Source organism: Phocoena sinus, chromosome 11, assembly GCF_008692025.1.
Source record: "Phocoena sinus isolate mPhoSin1 chromosome 11, mPhoSin1.pri, whole genome shotgun sequence".
NCBI lineage: Eukaryota > Metazoa > Chordata > Mammalia > Artiodactyla > Phocoenidae > Phocoena > Phocoena sinus.
The window spans coordinates 61,445,846-61,465,772 of record NC_045773.1 but is presented as its reverse complement, the minus strand read 5'-3'; the positions used below and the strand labels follow the sequence as shown (position 1 = coordinate 61,465,772).

The window sequence follows — 19,927 nt, the reverse complement described above, 5'->3', positions numbered from 1 at the left end:
TACTTCCTATTTTAATTCAAACTGACCTTCAATCGTAATAGAAGGGCAAAAAGTATTAAACGGCTCATTCCTGGAATGGTGATGACAGTCCAGAATGAGGCAGAATGGAACACTGCACTGAAATTTTGACTAAAATAATCTAAGACGTCCCATCCAATTTTGTAATTCTACCCTACATACACACTTGCGTATTTACAGATATATACCCTAACCACAAATATTCTATTCCTATTTTTGATCTATATCTTTAGATCTATTTTGTATGAGCCCAAAACTACAGATGACAGATTTTTCTCTTACTTTCACGCTTCAAAACATGGCCTTCTAACACAATAATACTATATTGATAAAATCTAGTGTTAGTTTTCAGAAATAGTATAATTTGCATTCCAATTGCCATCTCAGTGACTATTTCATTATTTGCAGAAACTATTAAGAAAAACATAGAACATTTGAAATATTTTAGTAGTGCAGTTGAAACTCACCATAATCACCAAGCAAATCCATTAGACATGTGAACACCACTGTCATTCAACCACAGATAAAAGAGTGGTTACCAGGCTTGTCAATGCAGTCATTTACTAACACTGAGGTTTTGGCTCATGACAAAACATCTAGGCAAATATTCTTGAAGGTATACTTATTCATTTATATGCTTTTTGGTTTTGTTTTGTTTTTGATATACAGAAAGCTGTACATATTTAATGCATACAGCTTGATGAGTTTGAAGATAAGTATACACCGTGAAACCATCACCACAATCTATACCATAAGCATATCCATCACCTCCAAAGATTCCCTGTCATCCTTTATTATTATTTTGTGTGATAATGTAAATGATCAGGACCCTATGGGGCTTTCCTGGGACAGACCCCTCCCCCATACCCTCTGTTTTAGCTCCTAGCATCTGATGCACATTTCCTGAGTTTTTCAGATGCTTAAACCACCACCAAATGGAAGAAATTAACTACTTGATGATCATGAGCATGTAGTCTGAAACTTCTGATGCCTAAGGACTGATAATGTTAACTTCCCAGTTACCTCAATATTAACCAATCAGAGAATTGTGCATGAGCTGATCACATACCCTGCAACCCCTCCCCTCCCCTGGCCTTTAAAATGCTTTTCTGGAGCCCTGCAGGGAGTTCAGGGTAATTTGAGTATGAGCCACCCGTTTTCCTTGCTGGGCCCTGCAATAAACCTTTCTCTGCTCCAAACTCTGATGTTTCAGTTTGTTTGGGCTCACTGTGTGTTGGGCACACAAACTTGCGTTTAGTAATAATTTGAGCACTTAACCTAAGATCTACCTTCTCAGAAAAATTGTAAGCGTACAATTCAGTATTGCTAATGATAGGCACTATGGTGTACAGTAGATTCCTAGACTCATTCGTCTTGCATCACTGAAACTTTATACCTGTTGACTAATAACTCCTAAGTTTCCGCTTCCCCCCAGCCCCTGGCAACCACAGTGTGTTTAGCCACAGTGGAAGAAAATAAACCTAAGACATGCTTTTATCTTCTTTGAAGTTTGTGAACTAAATAAAAGAATATGCCTCATTGATGCATACTATGATGGTTTAGGGAAAGCATATTATTTAGTTGGTTTAGTTTTTACTACATACATTTTAGTAAAAATGATGTTATATCCATGTTGGATGTCTACACCTTGATTTATCGTATTACTAAAGTATTGGTTTTTCAAATTTGTAGATGCTGATGTTTTCCCTTCTTCCCAGAAGCAATGTTCCTTAGATCCACTTCAGCAGGACGTTTTCATACACTGATGATCAAAAGAGTCCATGATACATGAAATCTCAATGCTGATCATTAGGTGAAACAATTCAAAACTCACCTCTAATTTACATACCTTCAGATGAGACAATATTGACCAAATTATGAATAAAACCAACCCTGGGATACCCAAGAAGATCATCCTTGAATTTTCATTCTCACTAAGATGTTGCCATGGTATTGGTGCTCTTTTATTTAAACTTAGAAAGAAGACAATAGAATTTTAACTATGCCATTGAGATGCATTAACGGCGGTAAATCAGGATTTTGGAATTAACATATACACACTATTATATATAAAATAGATAACCAACAAGGACCTACTGTATAGCACAGGGAACTATATTTAATATCTTTTAATAACCTATAATGGAAAAGAATCTGAAAAAGAATATATATATATATATATATATAAAACTGAATCACTTTGCTGTACACCTGAAACTAACACAACATTGTAAATCAATTATACTTCCATTAAAAAAAGACAGCTACAAGAATATATTTTAAAAACTGTTCTATGAAAATGTTCATTTTCATCAAATTTTTCCTCCAATGAGACTCTTCTAGATTATGTTTTATTTAAATTTTAATTGAAGGTTTACAGATTTGCAGTTTGTGCTAAGTTTAATTTCTGTTTCACGAATTCTGACACTTATTTTTAAATCATTACTTTGTGTCTGATTTACCACATTTTTTACAATGCATTTACTACTTCATATAAATTATACAAAGTAGAGGTTTGGTCTGCATCAGCTCTCAGCCACTGCTGTACAAGGCTTTTGGAAGGAAAAAGGAGAAATGATCCCATCTCTGAAGCTCATTTGGGGAGAATACTATATAAATTTGTTCTTACTGTAAGGTTGAAATTAATCTTGATTTCCTGTCAAATGTACAGGGATTTTACAATATAGTTCATAATAATGTTTAATTCCTCTAGGGTAGGAGTTAAGATAAACAAGTCACTGACAGTGTTTATCTATAAATATAGCAGATGGTGTGGGACTGAGGTTGATTATTAACTCTGCCGACTTTAATTTCATGGTTATAAAACACAGTAAATCTCACTGTTTATAAAAGGTGGGAAAGACTCTCCAATGGGCTTCAGTAGCCAAGAAACCTTCTGTAACATTAATCTCTCTAACTGATATTTGGTATCCTCCTAGGGTGCAATATTTAAGATTGTGGAGTGACTGCTAGTCACATTAAAATTTTCACTGGGATCATTAGCTAGCATTTCTGTCATTGATCTATTATAACTTTGTTAATGAGTTCCATGTGAGTGAAATTTAGTGAATGAGACAATTCTTTCTATGCCTTGCTAGGTGAATGTTTAACAATTACTTTAGGCAGTTATATATCTAAAAGATAGCCCAATTAATCAAAATCATACCTTTTTTCATATACAAAGATGAATTTTAATACCTAACTAGGCAAGATGTACTGAATAATCAGCCAGTGTACATTATATACATTTACATTTAGGTCATGAATCTGCCTAAAATATCACAAAATGCCATAAAATTTAAAAAGAAACAAAATAATTTATTCTTAATATTCCAATTTATTTAAATATAAGATTTGATTATGATCACTTACTTCACTAAAAATCTGTATGCTTAATTTGATTGAAATTAATTCTTCCCCCAAAAAGGACCACTGTTATAAAAATGGTATTATTTGAAATAGCTCGATTTTTCCATTCCAACTTTCTGGTGAATAACAGAATTATTTTATAACCACAAAAGTGAAAAAAAAATCACAACCTCTACCTCTATTGTTTTTACATTCAGAAGAGGTTGATTTTTCACTTCCCAAGAAGGTCAGACTTTTATAAATATAGGATAATCTGATATATGAGTTGGGGATTAAAACAATCTTGAACTAAAAATGTCTTAACTGTGTTGGAGGTCAGACTCCTTGAGAATAAGTTTTCAGTGACAAAATCCTCAGTTACTTTTCTAGCTCTTGTATTGGGCTGCTTCTCCTGGACCCACCCTGGGAGTTTTATTACTGATCTGAAACAGTCTGGCTCCTGTGCTTTCTACCAATTAGTCTCAGCACAGATCTCAAACCTTGACTTCCAAGGAGCTGGCTTCTGACAACATCAGCCCTGGGTGGAGAGAGGCTGAATGGAGCTGTTGGTAATATACCTTCTCATCTCCTTTCCTGTTCAGAGTCTCCTGTCACTCTTGTCATTGGATGCAATACCCTGCTATTTGATACACTCACTTCCACAAAAAACTATCCACTCAGACTTAGACTTCCAGGTCTCAAAATGCATGAAACATCTATAAAAGACAGCAAAGGCTCTCTCAAGTGGAGGCTTTGTCTGTTCCATACCCCCTTTTTTTAAGTCTCAAAGCCCACCTGAACCAATTATCATCAAAGAAATTGGTTATTGTGTTATTGGTATGTTTGACATTCATATATGTGTTGACTTGCATCAAAACTAGGGATGATTTCACTTCAAAGTTATCAATAAAGTCACCTAAAATAGTTCTATCAGTTAAGTCTACGGATTACATCTTCTTGTCTTATGAGTTGTGATGTGAGGGTGGAAATGTGTTTAGAAAAACATGGTCGAGAATACAAGGGCCACAGAATGGCCAAGAGGATCCCTTCGGTAAGGCAAAAATAGGTAAAAGCAATAGAAAGTGAAGGGGCTAAAAAAGGGAGACAGAATAGGGGAAATAACAAAACCGGATATTGAAGTGTCTAGGTAGAGAGGCAAACAGTGTGATTTGTTTAGGGAGTCTCCCTTACGTACTTTAAGAATTCATAAATACTGTGGGTCTTAGGGAAATGAGATATTGTTAAAAGCACATTCAAACAATCACTCTTGTAAAGAAGGACTCTTTTTCTGTATCACAATGGGTAGCCTTAAATTACTGTGTTTTTTTTTTCCTAGTCTTCTAAATGAGCTGTCTTATAAAATGTAATCATTTTCCTAGTCATGGTTTGGGGGAAAAAAAAAAAAAAAGAAAAACAACCACACAACTTCTATTATGAAATTATTTGATTAAAGGGTGAAAAAAAAGCTGTTAAAATTGAATAAAAGTACTCCCCATTTCACACAAATCTATCATATTTTATTAAGATAATATCATAGAAATAAAAATTGTTGCCTTATAATACAAAGCAAATTACAACCCACAGGATAAAGATAATGCATGACTCTTAAATACTTTTATCTCATTTTCATTATTTTCTTTCAGATTATCTGACACTGCATAATGTCAAAGGCATTGCATTGCATAAAGGAAAACATGCAAAGGAAATAACTCTCAGCGGATTTCATTCCCCCTTCAATGGTCAGTGAAAAATCCATCCTCTAAAATATTTTTAGTATTTATTCTCTCTAAAAATCTAGTAATTAAAAAAAATCTTTTGTTTCTAGAAGTCATCTATGCTGTCATGTGCATGGCAGTCACCTGTGGAATTCTTCTCTTGGTGATGGTCAAACTGAGGTAACTGGATGCAAGTCAGAAGGGAAGGGCTAGAAAGGGGCCAGCCCTGTGAAAGCAATTTCACAATGGCAGAGCTTACCAGGGCCGAGAAGGAAAGCTTCTCCATTAAGACTTAAGAAACCATTCTTAATGTGGGATGGGTACATGAAAACGTTACTCTGTCTTAATACGTAAGGTAAATGTGATCACAGGGATTCTTTCATGTTGCATTTTATAAGCACATATGCATTGTTCTCCCAATGAAATGGCTCCCAATCATTCCCCTGGTTTTCCTATAAAATCCAGATTGAACTTTGCTGCATTCCTTAATCAGATCACTTACAGGATTAATCAGCTCATATAATGGACCTGCTGTGTACTTCATACACTTTATACTTAATTGAAAATTTACTCTTCACTCTAATTTCTTATATACTAATGAGCTTTATTCATATTTTACCATGTAGTTATTAAATGAGACATGTAATGAGGCCTCACTGGGTATCCTTAGAAAGACGTATTACTATTGCCTGATGTTAATTCACTCTTTCCAAACTTCTGTTTCCTTGGCTGCCTTCATTGTGAATGTGAAACCTCAGGTTAGAGATACATCAACTTCTAGATTCCTACATGTCTAGGGTTTAAAATATTTCTACTTATATAACACTTACAAATAGATATAAAGTAGTGTTCAGTTGCTTAGTTTTAATTTAAAAAAAAACCCTCATATTTAAATATCAATGCTGTTCATTTACTTATTCATGATACAAATGTATACATTTTTGTATACAAAATGGAATACAAATATTCCATCAAAGAGGTATAATTTGAGTATCATAAATGTTAATGAAGAAATATATATATTAAGTATATATATACATATATATTATATACATACACATAAAATATACTTATCAGTAAGATTAGGCCTGAGGGCAGCAGAGGTGGTGGACATTTCTCTGATCTCATGACGCTCAGAGAAGAAGAGTCAGTAAACTTGATGATGCTTCTACACATATGGTTCCTCAGACTCCAAGGCTTTGATGACCAGACAGATCAAGTGCAAGATTTAGTGGGGAAGGTGTATGGTGGTACCAAGGAGCTGGGCACGTGATGAGTGTGTGCCCTGTCTACAGACATTCAAACTTACTTATTTTTAAAAGTAATCCCAGCTAAACATATTCCCTTGTTGGACCCAGCTCCTCTAACTGTTTAATTTAATGCTGACCAATATCAATACCAAACACACTGCTTCTCTCCAAGGCCTTAAAAGTTGTATTTGTATGAAAAGATATTCTTTGAGTTCCAAGATATAGTTTAAAGGCCAACAAATAAGAGTCAGTTTCAAGGGGGGAAAAGAGCATTTGGAATTTATTAAACTTTCCTTTATTTGGTTTAAAATATTTGCGAGCATGGTTCAGTTACTGGGCCTGCCTAGATATTCCATCACAGAGGTATTGTTTGAAAGAAGCACCAAAAACTTTCTAGCTTAGCAAAAATCTTAAAGGTTTTCAATCTTTATTTTTTAGTCACTCACTTAATGTATAAAGTTCACATCTGCCACCTTGGTTTTTTTACAGATTACTGTTGTGCCCCAGGTAGATGAGGCCTATATGGCTACTCAAAATTTCCTATATATCAGCTGTTATTTAACCTCCTTTCTTGCCCGCAGAGAAAGATATATTTCTTTACTGGATGACAATAGGAGTGTTATAGGCAAAAATCTTGAATTGACTCTAATATGTATTTAAAAGCAAATCATTCATATTATATATTATAATATTTTTATTAGTTATAATATCATATTGTAATGTATTATAATTATATTATACCATTATTATTATATTACATTTAGTTATCAATTATTTTCCACGCAATTTAAATTTGATCCTTACATGTAATCTGAAAGATCCAGACCCAGGGTTAAGAAATGACAAAAGTAAAAGCCATCATGGAAAGAAGGAACAAAACAAAACAGAAGCATCAGTAACAACAAAACCTGTGTTACTTCACATTGGAGATCAATAATACCTTCTTCATAAAGCAGCCTGCTTTCCACTCACCTGGTGGGCAAGTCTAATCCATGTGAATACCTTCTGCAGTAAAGATGAAGGATTTTGCATTTGCTCCATGTTATGCTACATTAAAACAGCCCTAAATCTTCAAAGAAATGTGCAGCAAAACCAATGATTAAAGTTTAAATATTTGAGATAAAAGACTATTTTTCTTTTTGAAAATGGTTACTTGGAGATCATAGTTAAGTGCATGATACTTAGAAAGACCATAGAATATTCTACTTTTGAAACTTTACATTCAAAAACTTAATTATCTTCCCTTCCAGGCATAGAATCCAACCAAAAAATAAGCACAGACACATTTTTAAAATCCTTAGAATAGCATACTGTTAACTTTTACTTTTACTTTTATATAGAACCTTCAGAATATCAAGTCAAAACAAGAGACCCTTCACCAATCCAAATACCTGGAGGACTCATGATTCATTGAGAGTCACGAATAATTAACAATCACTTTCTTTAAAGCAAGTCTTTGTAGCCAGTCAACGGAATATCCTATCCATTGTCAACAAAGAAAATGTTAGGATGGATTTAATGATACTGGATCATTAAGTATGTTCATGTAAGGTATAATAATTGGAATGATGTTAGATTTGTTTTTTCTTAGGAAAAAATTCAATTATAAATTTACAGTGGTATCTTTGGACACTAGTATAGAATTACAGAATTACCCTTGAAGGCAAAATACAGTGTTATTCTAAGCTACACTCTGCATGGTTTGTTTCATAGTAAATTTGAGTCCATATAAGAATAATTTGTTGTATCAAAATATAGCATTTTATAGTTAGCAGAGTATTTTCTGATCAGTTTTATAAATACCTATTAACTTGCCAAAAGGAAACTGCTAATAAAAATAACCAGTATATGTGTCATTTGTATACCCATTTCCAAATCATCAACTACATAATTAGCATTAACTTTGTTTCTAAATATATTTGATTAGATGATTAGTCTTAAAAATCGGAAGTGATATCTTTGGATTTTTGTAATTTGAATACTATTGAACTGTACTTTTTTAACTTGATGTTTTTATGTCATGTTCATAAAGACGTAAAGCAACTACACTGGCCAAAAAATCCATGTGCATTTCAATGATATATTTCATTTGTAAATTTAATTTTTTCCTATGCTAATTATTATGAACTTCTGTAATAATAAAGTAACATGATAATTGTTATTTTATATATTGTTACTATAATGTTACTTTTGGCCTGATTTGACATCAGAATATAAGTGTGAACAGAAAATTGTGGAAAAGATGTTTGTTAAGTTGTTGATACATATGTGCTTTTTAACTCTCTGCAATCACATTATATCCATTTCTAAGAACACACATGAGTTAGTTTTATCTGTAGTGACACAGGGACTCAAATATTCAGGAACAGGAACATATATTTAGTGACATATTTACAATTAAAGGTCAAACATTTTCTACCTGTTGGTATCAGATCTATTGTTCTTCACTATACTTCAGATCAAATTGTCTACATTAAATCAAATTTAAAGTTAACATTTGGCTATGTTTACTTGGAGTAATGGAAAAGCCATCCTTTATCTTTTCAAACAGGGAAGAATAACTTGGTGAATCACAAAGCTCCCTCAAGGAGCTCTCCATATTCCAGTGGCTGCTAATTCTCTTAGTTATGTGAAGAGAATGTAGGTCTTTCCATTTCCAAGTCACTGCCGTTTATTGCAGACATGCTAATGCCTAGGAAAAGAACTGTTCCCTAGAAAACAGAGAAAAAAGTTGCTTTTAGAAATATGTTTGTGTTGAGCAGAAAAGGGAGGGATGGAGTGTGAAGTAATAACTAATAGTTAAAGAGATTAAGCAATTTCTCAAAGTCTCACACTAGTCAATATAAAAATTAGTAATTGAACACAGATATAGCAGATTTTAGAATCTTTTATCTTAATTCCTAAACTCTACTGCCAATCACTTATCCCAGCTGTAATTGTGTCATTTTTGTACATAAACAACCAGGAAATACCTGTTTTAAATATTCCTCTCTGTAGTACCATCTATATCAACCTAGATTACATGTCTAGTAATTAGATGCTTTTACCTGTAATAAAATGTCTTAAATGAAAAGGAATACATAATATTTCATATATCAAGAGGTCCAAAGCAGAACATCTCAAGGGTCGGTTGACTTAACAGTTCAGTGATACCTCCCAGGACTCAAATTTTTCTTTTCCACCCTTTCATAGTCAATGAATGACTGGCACAAGTCAGACTTTATAAGAAGACATGGAAATGTAGGAATTCAAATTGCCATAATTGATAGTCTAGTCCCTGAATCACCTGAAGAAAGGGTGAATTTCCAAGTAAAATCAGAGTTCTACTTAGCAAGGATAAACAGGAGAGGAATCTTGGGTAGATAGTCAACAGCTTCTGCTACAAAAGTCTAGACTATCTCCTTTGTAAATTAAATGATGTCTCTCATGACCTCAAACAAATAAACTGAACAGTTTGGGCTTAAGTTCTATTTTTCATTGGGCTCTTTGGAACTAAAGAGCCCAAACCTAAAACAGTGTTTCTCAGGCTGTCAAGGAGCTCAAGTTCTACCAATTCAGGATTCTTTTTCTATTCATTAACGAACACAATTCGTCTGGTAGAAAACAATATTGCTTGCTTTGTGTAGGCAAGAACATTTCATCTTCCAGTGAATCTTTTTCCAGAAACATGGAGATCATCCATTCGTTGGCAGGGGAAACACTTGAAGGCTGTGCTACTGACCGTCAAGTTACAGGATCCGGTGAGTGATGAGGTAAACACTACTGCCTGGGTTTTTTGTGGAGACTGCCATCCAAGCAGAGGTGCACTTCAGAGGACTCATCTGTGTTGGGAACCTCTGCCTCAGTAGCACTAGAAAGTTTAAATAAATGTTTCCCAGATTAGTATTAGTAGACAATGTATTAGTAGACAATGTTTCCAGATATTAATAAAATAAAACATCAGGGGTCCCTGTTGCCAAATAAGTGTACCATCAGGACAGAAGGGCCATGCTTAGAAGGTAAAGGTGAGATACAAGCTATGAAGAAAAACATTGGGAAACAGAATTTCCACAAAGAGGAAATTCAGAAGCTATAGATGTTCTGCTAAGAGCAAGCTTCAGAGACACCTATTCTTTTGGGGTCATGCCATCAAAATTATTCTCTGCAAACAATAAGCAACTGGACTAAAACAGTAGAATTTAAAGGTATTTAATAGGAAAACAAAATTTGTTAATGCCCCTGATACCTCAATAGTAGAAGTCTTCCAATGTTTGAAGATCAGTTTTGAGGTATTTGGAAGAGCAAAAAGGTTGATGGGAATATGTTGTCTAGCATTGCATGTTTGTATTGAAACTTGTTAGAACTGGGGGCAGGCAAAGGGGGGTGTAGGAGTGAGGATGAGGAGTGAGCAGAAGGGGGAGTGCTCAGCATTATTGGCGGAAGTATTGAAATTCACGAGGATGGTTCATTGTACAAATTATAAGGTGTATTCCACCCATTATGGTAGTTCTTATTTCAAGTGTACAACTAGGTAATAAAGAAAACAAAACATCATTTTAGACATTCATCTGGCTGTCTTACAAATACTGTAAATTTTTCATCACAGGTATTAATCATTTTCCATATTTTCTCCCTCCACTCCTGCCATCTTTCTTTCCTCTAATTTTTTCAAGTTTCATAAAGGACAGGAGGGAAACAACCTCAGGAAAGGAGAAATCAGTTAGCTGCAGAATACTGTAAAATAGCTAACAAAGAGGCACTGCCCATAAGAACATTTAGATCCATGCTTTTAGTCATTTCACATCCCATTCTCTTTCACAAATGCATTTCAAGTGAAATAACTTATAAAGTAACATAAGTACATTCCTTATCTCATAAGCCATCAGCCTGAAGACAATTAGACATCGAAGGTGATACCACCTCACACTTCTGAGAATGGCCATCATCAAAAGGAACAGAGGTGAGTGTTGGTGAGAGTGTGGAGAAAAGGGAACCCTCCTGCACTGTTGGTGGGAATGTAAATTGGTACAGCCTCTATGGAGAACAGTATGGAGGTTCCTAAAAAATTAAAAATAGATCTACCATATGATTCAGCAGTCCCACTCCTGGGTATATACCCAAATGGTATGAAACCAGAATCATGAAGACATATCCACACTCCCATGTTCATTACAGCATTATTCACAGTAACCAAGATATGGAAACAGCCTACGTGTCCATCTATGGATGAATGGATAAAGAAGATACACACACACACACACACACACACACACACACACAGGAATATTATTAAGCCATAAGAAAAGGAGAATCCTGTCATTGGCAACAACACGGAGGGAACTTGAGGGCATTACGCTAAGTGAAATAAGTCAGACAGAGAAAGACAAACTCTGCATGATCTCACTGATATGTGGAATCTTAAAAAAGCTGAACTCATAGAAACAGTGGGTAGTGTGGTAGTTCCCAGGGGCTGGAGTCTGGACAAAATGGAGGGATGGTGGTCAAAGAGTACAAACTTCCAGTTATAAGATGAATAAATTCTAGGCATATAATGTACAGCATGGTGACTGTAGTTAACAATTCTATATTTTATACTTGAAAGTTGTTAGGAGAGTAGATCAGAAGAAATGGTAATTATGTGAGGTGATGAAGGTGTTAATTAACCCTGGTGTGGCAATCATTTCTCAATATATAATTGTATCAAATCATCACATTGTACTTCTTAAATTTACCCAATGTTTCATGTCAATTATATCTCAATAAAGCTAGGGAAAAAAAAGAATTAATCTTGATTTCCAATCATGTCCAAAAATACATGTTTGAGTCTTTGAATCATTCAGTAGGAAAAAAGAAAAAGTAGAGAGAACTATTAGCAAATAACTTATATTTTTATATAAATATTCAGAAAATTGGTAAGAATAGCCAGATTTTGGTTATGGGACTACCAAACCTATGGACTAAGCATGAAGGGAACATTGTTAGTGTGGGTGTCTGATGTAATGCATGTAACCCATGTTTGGACAGGCAACACCTAGAGAAGTTGGCTTCTGCCAGTTGCATTTCAGCTTATTCATCTTCTTTGAGTGACTGGGAGGCAAAATTATACAAAGAATAAAAATTATAAACTAAATATTTTAGGGGTTGAAGAAGACAAATAGTCCCTCTTATCTGTCAGGATACCATTTTATAAGGCCACATTCTCATCCTCTGCTGTTCAGAGTATGTTGCTTGGGGATATTCTTTGTTATTAAGACTCTAAATTTACGATAGTGGCAGCTCTAATATTTTAATTGGTAACTGCCCTCACATAGGAACATATGAAAGAGGTCTGAGTAACCAAAGCAACTTTAAAAACAGGAAAGGATCCAAACATTATACTATTGCCTTACAACATATTATAACATGTATGCAATGGTAATGGATATTTACGTTTATTTATTCATGGTCTGGTCTCAGAAGCCTCTATTCCCCTGATGATGAGAAACATATCTTAAAGTTGCCAAGAAAGGTAACCAAAATGCTTATTCACCTGAACTCGGCCCTCTTGGAAAATGAATCAGCTATTTTAACTTTGAATTCCCAGTTCGAGGACATCTCACCTCTTTCTCTCCTCTCCCTCTCCAAGAGGGTATATTTATGAATGTAGCATATGCTTAGGTATATGCGTGCTGCCTTCTGTATCTTTGCTGGTGTCTGCTGTGAGTGACTGTCCTGTCTGGTCTCTGGTCACACTGCAGCAGAGTCTGCTGAGGATGGCTGGTCCACCCTGCTACTTTGGGTACCGTGGTTCCTTGTCAAGGCCTTCAGTTTTGAGGCTCCCATATATGGCAGCTTTCTTCCTCTTATGTTGGGCCTCTTCTGGCTCCCTAGAGAGGGTCTCTGCATTCTTACATTCCTCTGAGGAGCAAAAGGGCCATCTACTTTCTTTGCACATGGCTATATTATGCACTATTTTGTTGAAGCTAATTTCAAATCTTTCCTTCAGTCATGGCTCCTGTCCTACTAGAGTTCCAGTGCCACCCAGATTTGGCAATATAATTAACGTATAACTTTGCTGAGAGGAAAGAAGTAAGGCCTCTTATGCTGGGATTTTTCCCAAACTTATATGGGTGTAAGCATTGTTCCTCATTTCTGCCCTGGTCCCTAACACCCAGTGAGATCCCCCATGGATGGGATGGGATAGTGACGGGGTAAGGGGGGGGAGTGGTGGTTAAGAAGGAGTTGGGGCAGGATGCCAAAGCTTAAACTCTCACCTATGCCTTTCTCTCTCCTCCATCTCTCCAAGGTCACCATCTAACGTGGCCTTTTCTTGCCCTATGTCCTCCATATTTTTTATGCTATATCTTTTAGTGCAACTTTACGACTCAAGTTTACCAGAGTTGGATCATGATATATACAAGGACAGTTTTATCAATAGAACTTAGAAAACGCTACTCTCTTCACAAAGCCTGGCTTTCAATGCCATTGTTTAAGTACTTGAAAAGGCTAGATTTTAAGCTCCAACTGAACAATGACTCCTTTGTTCTAAGACTGTACACAGTCTTTTTCAGGAGTAATGGATACTTGTTGCTTTACTGGTTTTGGAGCTGTGGAGAATCATGATTCAAGGAAAATGAAAAAAAAAATGTGATGGTTTAAGATTTTCCATTATGTTCCTATCACAGACATACAATGTTTCAACTAAAAATGAAAGTTATTAGAGAGGAAATAAAGACAAGGGAAATGAGAGGAAAAGAAATGAGGTGATGTGAGGAAATGAGAAGAGAAAAAGGGGAAAAAAAGAGAACAAGGTGCCAGAGGATTTGACATATTGGTCCTGTTTCCCTCTTTTTCCATTTTCTGAATTATCTCTGCTCTGTTGCAGGCAGAAGACAAGAGGGTGCCTATTACAGGGGAGAACCCCGAATATAAAACCACCTATGAGACAATGCTTGCAGGTCTATTCAGATTAGGCCTTTGGAGGTTATAGTTTTGTAGATCACTGGAATTATCATCACCACAGGTCAATCAGAGAAGCCCCCAAATCAATTTCCCCACATTGGATTTAATTTGCTGGTCAAATGTAAAATATCTTTGTTAAAGTCCACAGGGCATAGTTGAGATTTCTGAACTAGAAGTAGTTTGATTCCCCTTAGGAACTGATTTGCGTTTAAAGTACCCCTGGTTATACAAACTTTTATGATATTTTTATTTTCTAATATATATTTGAATTTGCCTTCATTATCTACTTTATTTATGATAATACTCCTAGTAATAAGTGTAGCAAACAGGATAGGCTGGGTTATCCTACAGTAACAAGCAATCATAAAATGTCAATGGATTACAATAACAAAGCTCAATACAGGGAAGCTCTGATGCCATAATGGGGAGGTCCAGGCTAACAAAGCAGTTTTTCTCCAGACTATTACCAGAGGTAAATTAGAGATTGTAACAATGTACATGTTGGGTCTTAAACGTTCCATCAAGGATAATACCTGACATTTCCACTCACATTTCATTGGCCAAAACAAGTCATATGGCTGCCTGAATCAGTGAAGTATAATCTTCCTCCAGAGAGGCCCAGGGAATATTTGGGGGTAACAGTACATTCTATCAAAATAGGTAGCATTTATTTAAATAATTCTTCGGAACCTGGCATTTTTCTAAGACAGGCATTCTTCTAACCCTAACCCTAAACCTAAACCTAACTTTAGCCACTATTTTATACCAGTTCTTGTGGTGGACCTGGACGTGACAGCCAAGGGCTGAAAGTCAAGTAGGGGTGACTTAGACTAAATAATAATTAATATCAATTGAGGCAGCATTAAACATTTTGGCAACACATCCCTTTGCACTCTCATTACTTGGTATCCTGAATTTGACAGGAAAGCAACATGCAGATGTATTCATTTCAAGTTTACTATCAACAGAATGGTTGACTCTCAATGGAATGGTTGTATCTCCCCCAAACACATATACTGGAATCCTAAATTCCAGTGTGATGGTATTTGGAGGTGGAGCCTTTGGGAGGTCATTTAGGTCATGAGGGTGGAGTCCTCAGGAGTGGGTTTAGTGCCCTTATAAAAGAGACCCCGAGAGATCCCTAGCTTTCTTTCCCCCATGGGAAGACAAGGCAAGAAGCCAGCAGGTTGCAACCTGGAAGAGGGTTCTTACCAGAATCCAAACATGCCAGCACTCACATCTCACAATCCCAACCTCCAGAGCTGTGAGAAACAAATTTTTATTCTTTATACATCAGCCAGTCTATGGTACTTTGTTGCAGCAGCCCAAACTGACTAAGATATATTATGATTAATTTATACTATATAATAGAAGGCAGGCATTTGGAGTCTTGTAGATAACTATTCATGACCAGGCAGGGATATGGAAATATTTTTTTATCAGAATTGAAAACTTATATCTTGAAGCTGACCATTTTTGAAGGCTTACAATTTTTTTTTGATTTCCTCATGAAATTTAAAAAGAGTTCTATTTAGTACTTAATAGATTACACAACAACATTCAAAAATAATATCACAGGTACTTATGAGTAAACATTAATGTAGAAAATATCTTTGTTAAAATTTCATCCATTTCTTCTTATGAGAACTGAAATTATGTTATAATAGACTTCTTTTAAAGTCTATGAAAATAAGAAGTACTATAAATTTAACTTTACTATAATAAAAAGCCTTACATTTTCTGGTTTCCAGAATCTATAACCATACATTATGTTCATCCTTGAATATCTTGAAGCATACATACTAGGAAGTTTAGCATGAAAGAAACAGGCACTCAAGCTGGTGGATAACATAATTTTCATTTTCCTAATGTATATCAGAGTCTAAATTGCATCTTGCCTTCACTTGAAACCCAACCATTCAGTTTATGTTAAACTGACTTGATGGGAAGTTTATCTTAAGACTTATGTAATCTTTGCCCCTTGTGTATCATGATATTTGGGGGAATATATTTTCTGGGGATAACATATGGTGGAGCAATCTTTCAGGTTACCTCTTGTGACCCCGAGTTTGCCTTATGGGGGAAAAATATGCTTCCAATTAAAATTGTCCTATAGGGACACTATTCTTTACGAATTCAGAGTGAAGAATAGCTAAGGACTCCAGTCCGTGTTTGACAGCTGGTGCAAAGCACTTGAATCAATAAAACTGTTATTAATTCCATCCTAAGTACTTGCTATTGGTTCACCTTGACATAATTCTACAAAGAACTGCAGATTTGAAAACCTCTAATACAGGTTATTGTCCAGAATAAGACCAGTATTCCTGAAAAAGGCCAACATACAGACAAAAATATTATAACATCATATAAATAAAGAACTTCACAACAGCAGTTTGTGGTCACTGTTTTAGGTACTTTGAGGGTCACAAAGAAATTTAAAGACATACTTTATTTCCCTAAATGATACTTCTAGAAAACAAGACATAGAACTTTAACTTAAAGCTATGTAGACCAGGGCTTATAGAAGTTCTTATCAAATACATAAATTCACTTTGTGTCAAATGACAACCATTCTTTAAAGGTCTCCTAGGTTGAACCCTGCATAATGCTAAGTCTACTAAACATTCTTCAGAGTCAAGTAAAATCTAATTACGGGATAATTTATCCTTTTTTTTTCCTTACTGTTCCCATAGCATAGTCTTTCAAGTTCTTCCATATTTAGTTTATCATCCAGTGCAAAGCAGGACAACACAAAGCCTTGTTAATTATTCATCATTTCTCCTTCATGACACATCTCTAGTGTGTTACTATACCCTATTTGTTTTCTGGAACATATTTTACAATTTTACCCTCTGATTCATGACTGAGTATACAGATCCAAAGAGAAAATAATTTTCTCTTATGTTACTAGAGCCCCACATCTCCAGGAAAAAATCAACTTGACAGGCAATAATGGGGGAGGAGTTGACCATTCATTCCCTTCCTCTCATTACAAGAATATCAAGGTAATTTAAAAATTTTTTAAATATATGGTTCTCACTCCAAATGTTCCTTAACAGACAGTCAATAGGAGGAAAGATACATCCGTCTCTTTTTTATATTTATTTAGACCTAAAGAATTGAGCATGGTTTGAGAAACATTTACTGGAATAATGAATGACATATCACATGGCAAAATTAATTCCTCTTAAGTAATTTAGCCCTTTTTAAATGTCTACCTTCTTTTACCAAAAATATACATAGATGCAAAGAGTGATTGCTATATCTTATCCATGAGCACCTGGGTGTGGAAGAAGTTTGAGGCTCTAAACATAACTCCCAAGTATCTGTCCATCTGAATTCCTGCATATTATAATTTCTGAGCTCTTTATCAACCAGCTGTGTCCACACACCCACATTGCCCCATTTCCCCCTGTGCTTCTGCCACACTGACATTCTTTGAGTTTCCCAGATGCATCCTTCCTTCCAAAGGGTCTTTACACATAATGTTCCCTTCCACATGAAATGGTCTTTTCCCTCCTCTTCTACTATTTAACAACTTAATTCTTTTTTCAGGTCTCATCTCTTGAATCATGTCCTACAGATGGAAATACTTGACAAGGTCATAACTCTACCATGCACATTTAAAGATTAGTTTCTCATTCATGGCACTTATTCCACATGTAATTGACACTTGATGATACTTTCTATGATCCCCACCATCAGACAGTTCTATAAGGGACCACTGGTCATTTTGCTCATTATTATATCCCAGGATCCTCTTTGGCCTGACTGATATAGACAGTTGATTTCCCGGGATCCAGTCTCATGCATATCCATACAGAGAATTATGATTTTGTTTGGGGTGGAAATATACTCAAGTAAAATGCTTGAATTCCCTGTCTTTAGCAGCTAAGCACAGTGATGTGACACAGTTCTGGCCAATGTCAATGAGTAAGTTAAAATTTTCCTGAGAAAAAGAGACAGATGCACCAAGTCTTTTATTGTCCATCCTTCTGGCCTTGAATGTGAATATAAAGACTGGAGCTACAGAAGCCATATTGGGACCATGAGGAAACCAGCATAAAATTGAAAAATAACCTGCTTTCATTGTGGTGAAGCAGGAGGATAGCATTACAGGGTGTAATGCTATATACTCACATAGATGGGATGGGCCTCCACCAAAACGAGTTCAGATGTGGAGACTGATGATGCCAAACACACCAAGAGGGTATGAAGAGATGTATTTCTCACATAGGGATTCTTTCTGAGAAGATCAGGGAAGATATTCAAACAGGTCTGAAAATGGCTTGTGGAAGGAAGGGGTGAATGGCCCTGAGCTTTACTGTGCTGGGGAGTAGAGCCAAGGGGCGGGGTGGTTCCTGCACAGTTTGAAATTCCCTGCTGGTGATGGCATGGTTTGAACTTCCCCTCCAGCACCAATGGACAGAGCACCAGGGCTTTCTTAAGAGCTTGCCCAGATCTGGCACAGAAGGATAATGGGGTATGGGGGTACTTAAATGCTATCAGTGGTCACGTGTCAAAAATGGAGTCAGACAATTTATTATTTAAGGCGTTAGAAAAATAACTGCAACCATGTACCTCTGTATTCTCATTAGTCACAGAAACATACAATCCTAATTATACAGTAGGTGCTCAATAAATACTTATTATTTTTTAATTGAGGTATAATTGACATTTTAGTTTCAGTTGTACAACACAATGATTTAATATTTGTGTATATTACAAAATAGTTATCACAATAAATCTAGCTAATATCCATCACTATACATAATTACAATTTTTTTTCTTGTGATAAGGACTTTTAAGATCTAGTCTCAACAATTTTCAAATATGCAATACAGTATTATTAACTACTGTCACCATTCTGTACATTACATCCCTATGCCTTACTTATTTTATAACTGGAAGTTTGTGACTTTTGACCCCCCTTTACCCATTCTGCCCACTCCCCATTCCCTGTCTCTGGCAACCACCAACTTGTTCTGTGTACTTATGAGCTTAGTAATACTATATTATATACTTCAAAGCTGCTAAGAGAGTAGACTGTAAATGTTTTCATCACAAAAAAGTAATGGTAATTATGTGACATGGTGGAGGTATTAATTAACACCATGGTGGTGATCATTTTGTAATATATCAGTGCATCAGGTCACCTCATTGTACATCTTAAACTTACACTATGTTACATGTCAATTATATCTCAATAAAGTTGGGGGGGAAAGAAAGCAAGCTACCAAAGATAGGTGACTAGAAAGAGAAATGCACCCAGGGCTAAACTTATAAAACCATGACTGAGGTTTTAAGTCCCATCCACCAATTTCATAGAAAAGGTTTTATTGAAATTCACTAGGTGGCTGCCATGTATATGTCAGTTATTCTTACAAAGTTACCAGAAGAAATTGGACTTCTATATTTTAAGCAAATGAATTTTAAAAAGAAAACTACTGGGGTTCTTGTTGTAAGGTTTTTAGACAAAGTGAAAGAGTCATTTTCCAATGTTGTCTTATAGTGAGAAGATAGGAAGTTTTTATGGGGGGGGCGTACATTGTTTTTAGCAAAAATAAATCTAAAAATGGAAATATTTCCAAATAAACTATTTTCGGAAGGAAGGAAGGAAGGAAGGAACAAAGAAACAAAGAAAAAAGAAAGAGCCAGACACTGGTATTCCAATTT

At 35.5% G+C, this 19,927-nt stretch overlaps 1 protein-coding gene across 1 annotated transcript in view; it reads left to right on the top strand.

Annotated features, from left to right (window-relative positions):
* Positions 1-7,745, top strand: part of LOC116762146 (GDNF family receptor alpha-like) — a 59,568-nt gene extending 51,823 nt beyond the window's left edge. Inside the window, 4 exon segments of the mRNA XM_032648899.1 lie at positions 5,010-5,105; positions 5,192-5,261; positions 7,672-7,690; positions 7,692-7,745. Coding sequence (XP_032504790.1) covers positions 5,010-5,105; positions 5,192-5,261; positions 7,672-7,690; positions 7,692-7,745 — 239 coding nt within the window.
* Positions 7,746-19,927: the final 12,182 nt, after the last annotated feature.